We start from the raw sequence: 9,107 nt of genomic DNA on the forward strand, positions 1-9,107 counted from the left end.
AAGCTTAAAAAGATCATGTATGGCTTGAAACAGGCTCCCAGGATGTGGTTCTGCAAACTCTCAGACACTTTGTTATGTGATGATTATGTTCAATCAAAAAGTGATTCAAGTCTCTTGACTAAAACTACTACCTCTTCTATTACTTTGATCCTCATTTATGTGGATGATTTACTACTTGCTGGTGTTTCAGCTACTGCCATTTCAGAGCTCAAAACTATGTTATCACAAGCCTTTCATATGAAAGATCTAGGTAATATTAGTTATTTTCTTGGAATTGAAATACATAAAATGCTTCTGGTTTTTTCATCTCTCAGAAGAAATATTTGTTGGATCTTATTCGTGAATTTCGCATGGATCATGCTACACCTTTGAAGATTCCTCTTGACAGTCATCTGAAATTAACACCTCAAACAGGTGATATCTTGTCTAATCCTCAGCCTTTTCAGCGTCTATTAGGAAAGCTTATTTACCTTACTGTGACTCGACCAGACATCACGTTTGCAATCCATATTCTAAGTCAGTTTATGCATCAGCCTACAACTGCTCATATGCAAGCTACCAAACAACTTATCCGGTACTTGCTTGGCACCTCTGATCAAGGTTTGTTGCTTACTTCCTCATCTGCTGTTCAGCTCCAGGCATATTGTGATAGTGATTGGGCTAGTTTCCCAACCACTCGTAATCTACCACTGGGTACTGTATTTTGCTTGGAGACCCTCCTATTTCCTGGAAATAAGAAATAATTTGTGGTTTCTCGGTCCACAGCAGAGGCGGAGTATCGTGCTATGGCCATGACTATTTGTGAGGTGACTTGGCTTCGTGCCTTACTTCTAGATATGGGGTTACTCAATTGCCTCCAACTGTGCTCCATTGTGACAACCAGGCTGCTATCTCAATTGCTGCTAATCCCATATTTCATGAACGGACGAAACACATCGAGGTGGATTGTCAATTTATTCGGGATAAGCTAAAGTCTGGTTCTATGTGCACTCAACGTGTTCCATCTCATGCTCAATTGGCAGATATTTTAACTAAAGTGTTACCAGTCAAGCCTTACACAAGCTTGGTGCCTCTGGATCTTCTATGGCATCTCCCTCGGCTTAGCTTGCGGGGAATGATGTGGAGTATTTTGCTTAAAGGATATCTTGGTCATTTTATAATATTCTGTTAGTAAGATAGAGAGTTTATACATGCTTCATCAGTCCATAAAATCCAATCTTAGTACATTGAATTGCCAAACAAGGTAAAGATGAATTTGGCAACAAAATGAACAGTCGTCTACCAAAATTTTCAACATAAGACTATGATTTATAGGGAAACAACAAAAACTGGATTCATCTGTCCATCTCTTTGAGAAATCCTACTGGTGTAGCAAGTTTATTCTGGATTTCTGGTACATCTGTACATGATAATTGGTAAGTGCACTTTGACCACCAAGATCAGTAGATCTATCATCATATTCATCTGGAATTTCAGTGTATCTATGCACAAGAACGATGTACTGGTTAAGTCTGGTTACTTGACCAAATCACATTTGATCGCAGTAGACAAATATTTTGGTACACAAAGTTAAACAAGACTGCTCATGATCAAGAACGTGTAATTATTGAAATGTCCAAGTTCACATTGAATTGTCTGTTAGCTAATTGTCATGATTAACACCTTGAGTCCATGATTGCTAGTGAATGTTTTCGATATATGATCCAATCAAGACCCTCCACAAAATCCTCAACGTTTTGGGAGAGCTCGACTTCAAACCTCTTAACAATATATAGTCAAAAATTTCAAAGCAAGTGAGGGATTATATCATTAGTTGTTCAAGTACTGCATTATAATTGTATACTGGCTATAAACAGCAGAATTACTTGTGGATCTTTTATTTTCTAACTCTTATCTCCTACAAGATATTTAAGAAACTAGATTAAAAGGGGGGATGTGAAATTACATGTAACGGGTGCCTTGGGCTTTGTTGATTGTAAAAGAACAAAAAACATGCATGTGTTTAACAGTGTGCATGCAGACTCTTCTTTGGATATAATATTTCAGTAATGCATCAAACAAGAGGCTCTTCTGATTTTAATTCTTGCAATGCAACTTCAGGGCCAGAGGTGGTGTCTTTGCTTGCTGTTTTATACTTGTACCACTTGCCACACATTATGAAGTAAGCCAAATTCAAAGCTTCCAAAGTCACAATAATGTAGTAAAAATAATCTAATCTTCCTTCATTAAGATCTTCTGCTAACCACCCCTTTTCTCCATTACCTTCTGTCAATCTCTGAACCATTGTTTGCATAAAACTACTCAAGTAACTCGATGCAGCAGATGCACAGAAGAGACATGATGTAGCTATACTCTTCATGTTCTCAGGGCTTTGCTTGTAAAAAAGCTCGTTTTGTCCTATCATAAAAAATCCTTCGGAAAGTCCTGCTACAATTAATTGTGGTATGAACCAAAAGGCAGACATTGAAGAAATTTCCCCTTTTCTTGGTTCAATTCCTAATGTCGGTCTAGTCAGAGCCCATGTTCTTCTTTTGGATTCGATTAAGGCTGATACAAATAGACTTAGGCTAGATAAAACGATTCCAATGCCCATTCTTTGAAGCACAGTGATACCACCTTCTTTTCCAGTTAATTTTCTGAGCAAAGGAACAATGACTCTGTCATAAATAGGGATCCAGATAGTGAGTGTTACCATGGTAAATACAATATATGTTGCTGCTGGAATCCTGAATGTACTGCTTTTGATGAGGCGTCTATCGGATTGAAGAGCTTGAAAGACCAAATAGTTGTTTTGTTGGATAAATGCTACATGGTATACAAGGATGGCAAACCATATTGGAACCAATCTTAGCAAGCATTTCACTTCTTCCACTTGCTGGATAGTGCAAAGTCTCCATGGATCCACTGCTGATCCGTCCATCTTTAGATCGTCTTCTAGAGTTCTAATTGCTGCTTTGTCCAGAAACCTGGACGGTTAAGTTCAGTTTGTCAAGGAAAAGCATCAGCAATCAGAAAGTATCTAATACATGGTCTAATAGAATGAGTGTGAAAAGTAGTCATTTTAGACAACTGGAGGACATCAATACATGAATCAAGATAGTGATATTCAAAGGAGTTACTCATCTTTTGGTCTTTACCTGAATTGATCAGTGGATGATAACTTTAAGTTGGTAGATTTTTTTGGTACATAGTCAAAAAGCGAAAGCCATGGTTGCTCCGGTGACTTCAATCCCCTCTTCTTGATAGCAGCCGCAAAGACTTGCACCACGCCTAGCAAAGGACTACCTTGTGGCAATACTATGACATATATTTTGGTACCGATAAAGAAGAATACACATGAAAAGAACATAAGGAGGGTTGGAATTCCTAATCCGATAGACCAGCTAATATTGGACTGCACATACACTATGATCGTCAGGGACACCATTACTGCGAAAGTATAGGTAAAGTAGTACCAGTTAAAGAAACTATTGATGCCTTTTCTTCCAGAGTCGGTGTTGGGATTAAACTGATCTGCGCCAAAGGCTAAGTTACAGGGTCGTATGCCAGAACCTCCAACAACTAGAAGCGCAAAAGAGCTCAACAGAAAAGCCATTTGCCCTGTTGTTGGTCCTTGGCATATGCTTGTCACTTCTTTCCCACAGCTTGGTGGATGAAGCTTTGAAATTGCTGCTGTTAGAGTTAGTAAAGCATGCCCTGCATGTTTGACATACTACTTTAGCTTTTTAATCCATATCATCAACTGATATATAACAAATCATTTCTTGTTACTGATTTACACTAAACAACATGAATTATTACTGAAGAAATATTTGTACCGTGAAAGAAGATATGGAGGCGAATCCAAGCGTTTTGTAACGACCAAAATAAGTGTCTGAGAGGAAAGCTCCTATGATGGTACCAAAATTACAAGTTCCCTGGAAAATATTGTTGAGATTTGTTGCAGTTATGGTCTTCATATGAAAGACAGAAGTGAGATACACTAGGAAGTTAGATGAAGTCCCAATTGTTCCCAGCTTCTCAAATGTCTCATTTCCTGCAAATCAAATTCAAAACAGAAAACAAAAACAAATTGTCAAATCCAGTGCAACTGAAGTAGAAATAAGATATAGTTGCAATTTCAAACAAAATTAAATAACATAAGCTTTTTGAGTGTCAGTATACGTTACCTACGATATAAGGCATGGCCTTAATTCCTCTGTAGTTAGGTTCGCTGTCCATAGTGTCTGTGTCATCTTTCTGCGATTTGGAGATTACTCTCGAGGTTTTGTCCATCTTCTTGCTTCTACAAGTTGGAGTACCCTGTGACTGTTTTATGCTTGAAACATATATCCTTCAAGAGGTTTGCATGTTAATTTATACTCATTCCAGCACTGCACTACCCAAGTCAGTTCAAAGATTAGTACCTCTGGTCCTCCACGGCTCTGTTATTACAAAAATAAAATTCAAAATACTCGCGTAGTCATATTTAAGACACTGTTTTCCAAAAATGAGGGAGGAAACAAGTAATCTACTAGTATATAACATGTAGATTGTGAAACATAAAGACTCGTGAGTAAGATTACATATTTCATCTTTGACTGGGAATGTTCAATTAAATAAAATTCTTCATTTACCGATCTCCCCCAACGTCTACGTGTTAGGAAAGGGACTTAGCATGCATTCTAGCGCTTATGTTTCCCTCACTCAACACCCGTTTTCAGATTTGAAGAGTGAACCACTAGGAGCCGAGCAATGAGCAATTCGGACCAGCTCTCTCAGCACGTTAAGGTGCTAGAAGACCTGTATTACGCTTAAGTTTATGCCTAAGTGTTAATGATAACTACATGATCCTACTGGGGCCTTGCTCTAATACCTCAAGGTTTTAGATGAGCTGGTTACTCAACAGTTAATAAAATGGATGGTCCCTAAATCTAATCTTACTACATTGAGTTACTGACTAAGGTAAAGATAAATTTGGTAACAACCTTGAACAATTTGTCTACCAAGTGCATCAATCTGTGACTATGATCTATAGGAAAACAACAAACATTAGAAATCAAATATATACGGGTTCACACTAGACAGGTAAATTTGTCGCAACTCGCAACATTAGTATATAATAGCTACAGCCTACAGGCACCATAGGTCCATCTCTTTGACAAATACTGCTGGTGTAGATACGCACCCACACGTTTAGTCTGGTACACCAGTACATGACAAATCCTATTGAAATGTGGGGGCTAATTTGCCAAGTGCACTGTGACCACCAAGTAGATCAGTGAATCTATCAGCATCTGGAGTTTAAACAAGAATAATGGACTGCTAAATCTGGTTACTTAACCAAATCACATTTATATTTTGGTAGAAAAAGTTGAATAAGAGTGCACATGATAAGATTATGTAATAATTGAAATGTCCAAGTTCACATTGAATTGGCTGTTAGCGAATTGTTATGATTGACACCTTGAGTCCATGATTGTGAGCAAATGTTATTGATATATAATCTGATCAAGGCCCTCCACAAAATCCTTGATATTTTAGGAGAGTGTTAACATGGCATGAGACTGTTAAGGTTTAGCTCGATTTTGAACCTTCTTGCTCCCAGTATCGTCAAAATGATCCAGTTATTAGTCGTTCTGGTACTGCCTAATAGTTGTAGAATGGCTAGCAACGGCACAGTTACTCAAGGAATTGCTATCTTTTGACTTCCAAATCTTATTTTTCGATCTTTCTCTTGGCCTCTTTGCATCACTCAGTCTAAATTTTATACAGTTTGTTAATTTTTCTGGTTGTAAACCAGTGTTTGATTATACTCCTAGATTAAGATATTACAAACGTAGTTAACCAACTTGAATATTCAGGGGTTAAATTGTCACGTTGCTCAAGTCGATGAGCAAGAATATCAAGAATATTAACAAAAAGAAAAAGAAAACAAGACAAAATCTAGTACCCCGAGTATGTTGGATATTTTATGATCGAACTCCAGAATAATCACAGAGCTCTTTTTTTTGATACAGAGGGGGGGGGGGGGGGTGGGATGCGGAATGAAGCTGAGTTCATTTCAACATTGTGGATACGCTTTTACCACTAGGCTATCACCTTACGCTCAAGAGAACCTTATGCAGATTGTTCTATATTGTTGAAACTTTAGTTTAATTAGTCAAACAGCGGACTTATTAAGTTTCAAGTTCTCCATTGCAACTTCATGGCCATTGTTGTCAGCAGTTTCCTTGTACCTGTACCACTTGGCTACCACTAGAAAGTATCCTAAATTTAATAATTCTAAACCTGCAATGAAGTAGTAATAATGTATCCAATCTTCCCTTGTTCAGATCTTCTGACAACCAATTTTCTCCAGCTGAATTTCTTGTAATTCTGTGGACAACTGTTATCAAGAAACTACTTACGTAACTTGATATGGCGGTGCCACAAGCAAAGAAAGATCCCCAAAGCTTCTCATAGTTTTCTGGGAATTGTTTGTAGAAAAATTCTACTAGCCCAACAACTGTAAATGCCTCTGAAAGTCCTACAATTGCCAACTGAGGCACCAACCAGTAACCTGAAAAGGAAGATATTGCCCTTTTCGTGCTAATCCCAGTGTTGGCTTTGTTAATGCAATGGTTTCTCCCTTTCTTTTTCCACCAGGCCTGATACTAGCATGGCAATTACAGAGATAACCAGGCCAATGCCAACTTTTGGAGGATCGTAATAACCTGTTTCTTTCTTTGTTATTTTTCGGAGAAATGGAACTATCAATCTGTCATAGATAGTATCCAGATAGTGAGGCATAACATCTGAAATACTGGTAGGATGCTCGCGGAATTTCAAACTTCCAATGCCGGAACGTCTATCAGATTGAAGGGCTTGGGAACACTCCATAGGTTATGCTGTTGGACTATAGCAATATAGTAGATTCATTCCTGCAACCCAGATGGAAGTACTCTCACGATGCATTTAACTTCCTCCACCTTCTGCATACTGCAAAGCCTCCACGACTCCACTGCTGATCCAGCAGAATTTTAGCTCGTCTTCTTTTGTTATGAGTGCTGCCTTTGTTAAGAAATCTAGACCAACATAACATGGTATTAATTGTCAAGTTGCCAAGGAAACTTAAATTGTTACAAGACAACTTTTCTGCTGCGTAAATAAGGTAGCAAATATATACAATAGAATTTAGACAGTGTCACCCAACAATTATAAGATAACTTCTTATGAAATAGATGGAGAGTAACTGGTACCCGAATTGTTCTGTAAAGGGAAGCTTTGAGTTGATCGAATTAGCAGGCAATAAAAGTACACATGGAGAGCCAGGGTTTGGCCAGGCAATTCCAGTTTTCGCTTCTTGATTGCTGCTACAACCACTTGAGCAACGCTCGTAAGAGGACTACCTTCAGGTTTAACTTTGACATAGATTCTCGTACCAATGAAGAGAATGCACATGATAAAAACATAAGAAATGTTGGGATTCCTAAGCCTATTCCCCAGTTGACTTCTGATTGCACGTAGACAATGATTGTGATGGATACCATCATAGCAAAGGTGAAGGTAAAAATAATACCAATTAAAGAAACTATTGATTCCTTTTCTTCCAGATTCTGTATTAGGATTGAACTGGTCCGCTCCAAAAGCTAAGTTACAAGGCCTTATACCACTAGCTCCAATTATTAATAGCACGAAACTACTGAACAGAAAAACAAGTTGCCATGCTGTTGGCCCGGAGCATATGCTACCAGCTTCTTTACCACATTCAGGCGGATGAAGTGTTGATACTGCAGCTGTTAATGTGAGCACAAGCATTCCCTGTCATGTCAAAAACATTATGAATAAATTTTAGCTGTTAGATGAACAATTCTCTGGGAAACCGCTGATATTATATCTTTAACAATGAGTAACTACGTTTATTTACCACGAAAGACGAAATGGAAGCGAAACCTAGTGTTTTATAGCGTCCAAAATAAGTGTCACACAAGAAAGCTCCGAACAGAGTACCAAAGTTGCAAGTGCCATTGAAAACATTAATGACATTAGTTGCTGTAATAGATTTCATGTTGAAGACAGTAGTGAGGTAAACTAACAGATTTGACGAGGTTCCGATTGTCCCTAGCTTTTCAAATGCTTCATTTCCTGCCAAAACAAACAAATATTCACCAAACTCTATAGTCTACAAATTTACACACATATTAAATGTTATAAAAATCTGTCAACTCGGACGAGTACTCCGAAATTCAGACGAGTAGCCGAATTTCAACTACACAACCGAGTAAAACCGATTTCCGATTTTTATAACTTGCACATGGTTTAGCAGGTGTTGAAGTTGTACCTATAACAAAGGGCATGGCTCTGACTCCTCTGTAATTTGGCTCTTCTTTGGTGGTAACAGCTTTCTCATTTTCATTCAATGTTGCCATTTTTTGCTTGATAGTTGTGTAGTTGTGGTTACAGTTTGAAAGATGTTATTGGGTTAATGCAAGTGCAAAACAGATGATAAGAGAGAGATGTGTATTTATAGATGAGAGGTCCAAAACGTATGAGTTCTTGTTCCTGGTTAGTGCAGACATGTATCATTCATCATGGTGGGACATGTAAATATAATTGCTCGCGGACTCCACCGTTTTGGAACTTGTTAGTGAAAAGCATACTACTGTAACAGAATGCACTATGCAGTGTTATCAACAGAAACTTTTCATTTCTTGTTCTCTGTCTACCAAGAATTCATGATATACTTTTCATTTCTTGTTCTCTGTCTACCAAAAATTCATGAAATTTTAAAATGTTTAATTGAAAAATAGAATTAACATTAGAGTTGAAATTCTATTTTATGCCCATAATATACTTTTGATTTTAAATCATGGTAATGATTATCATCATTTTAGTTTTAGCAGTGAGCTTGTGATTAATAAAATTTTCTAGGTTTGCATGATAATCTCAAAACTTATTCTCATAAAATTTGTTCACATATTTAACTAACTTCAATAATGTGATCTATCATCACTATATATATATTATAGTTTTATACTCGTGCAAAAAATGATTTATATTTATTATATGCTGTATATACATTTTTTTGAAATTTATTATTTTATCTGTCAATTCACTAATGGTACTTATTTTTCTAGGAGCGGGCT

At 37.4% G+C, this 9,107-nt stretch overlaps 1 protein-coding gene and 1 pseudogene across 1 annotated transcript; both read right to left on the bottom strand.

Annotated features, from left to right (window-relative positions):
- Positions 1-1,941: 1,941 nt before the first annotated feature.
- Positions 1,942-4,523, bottom strand: LOC141703701 (protein NRT1/ PTR FAMILY 2.11-like). Its single transcript, XM_074507138.1, has 4 exons — positions 4,170-4,523; positions 3,819-4,036; positions 3,138-3,712; positions 1,942-2,966 (listed from the first exon to the last, which is right to left on the bottom strand). Exons 1-4 carry the CDS (start codon positions 4,273-4,275, stop codon positions 2,054-2,056), a joined length of 1,812 nt encoding a protein of 603 aa, XP_074363239.1. The 5' UTR covers positions 4,276-4,523; the 3' UTR covers positions 1,942-2,053.
- A 1,514-nt stretch (positions 4,524-6,037) lies between these two features.
- On the bottom strand, positions 6,038-8,630 carry LOC141703697 (protein NRT1/ PTR FAMILY 2.9-like; annotated as a pseudogene).
- Positions 8,631-9,107: the final 477 nt, after the last annotated feature.

The sequence above is a fragment of the Apium graveolens genome, unplaced genomic scaffold (assembly GCF_009905375.1).
Source record: "Apium graveolens cultivar Ventura unplaced genomic scaffold, ASM990537v1 ctg7000, whole genome shotgun sequence".
Lineage (NCBI taxonomy): Eukaryota > Viridiplantae > Streptophyta > Magnoliopsida > Apiales > Apiaceae > Apium > Apium graveolens.

What these genes read in the sequence shown, in the direction of transcription:
- LOC141703701 (XM_074507138.1), bottom strand. Translation starts at nt 4,275, where the DNA reads ATGGACAAAACCTCGAGAGTAATCTCCAAATCGCAGAAAGATGACACA. An exon ending in CCTCCATATCTTCTTTCACG is followed by an intron (nt 3,713 to 3,818) that starts GTACAAATATTT and finishes AAGCTAAAGTAG; the next exon opens with TATGTCAAACATGCAGGGCA. An exon ending in TCATCCACTGATCAATTCAG is followed by an intron (nt 2,967 to 3,137) that starts GTAAAGACCAAA and finishes TTAACCGTCCAG; the next exon opens with GTTTCTGGACAAAGCAGCAA.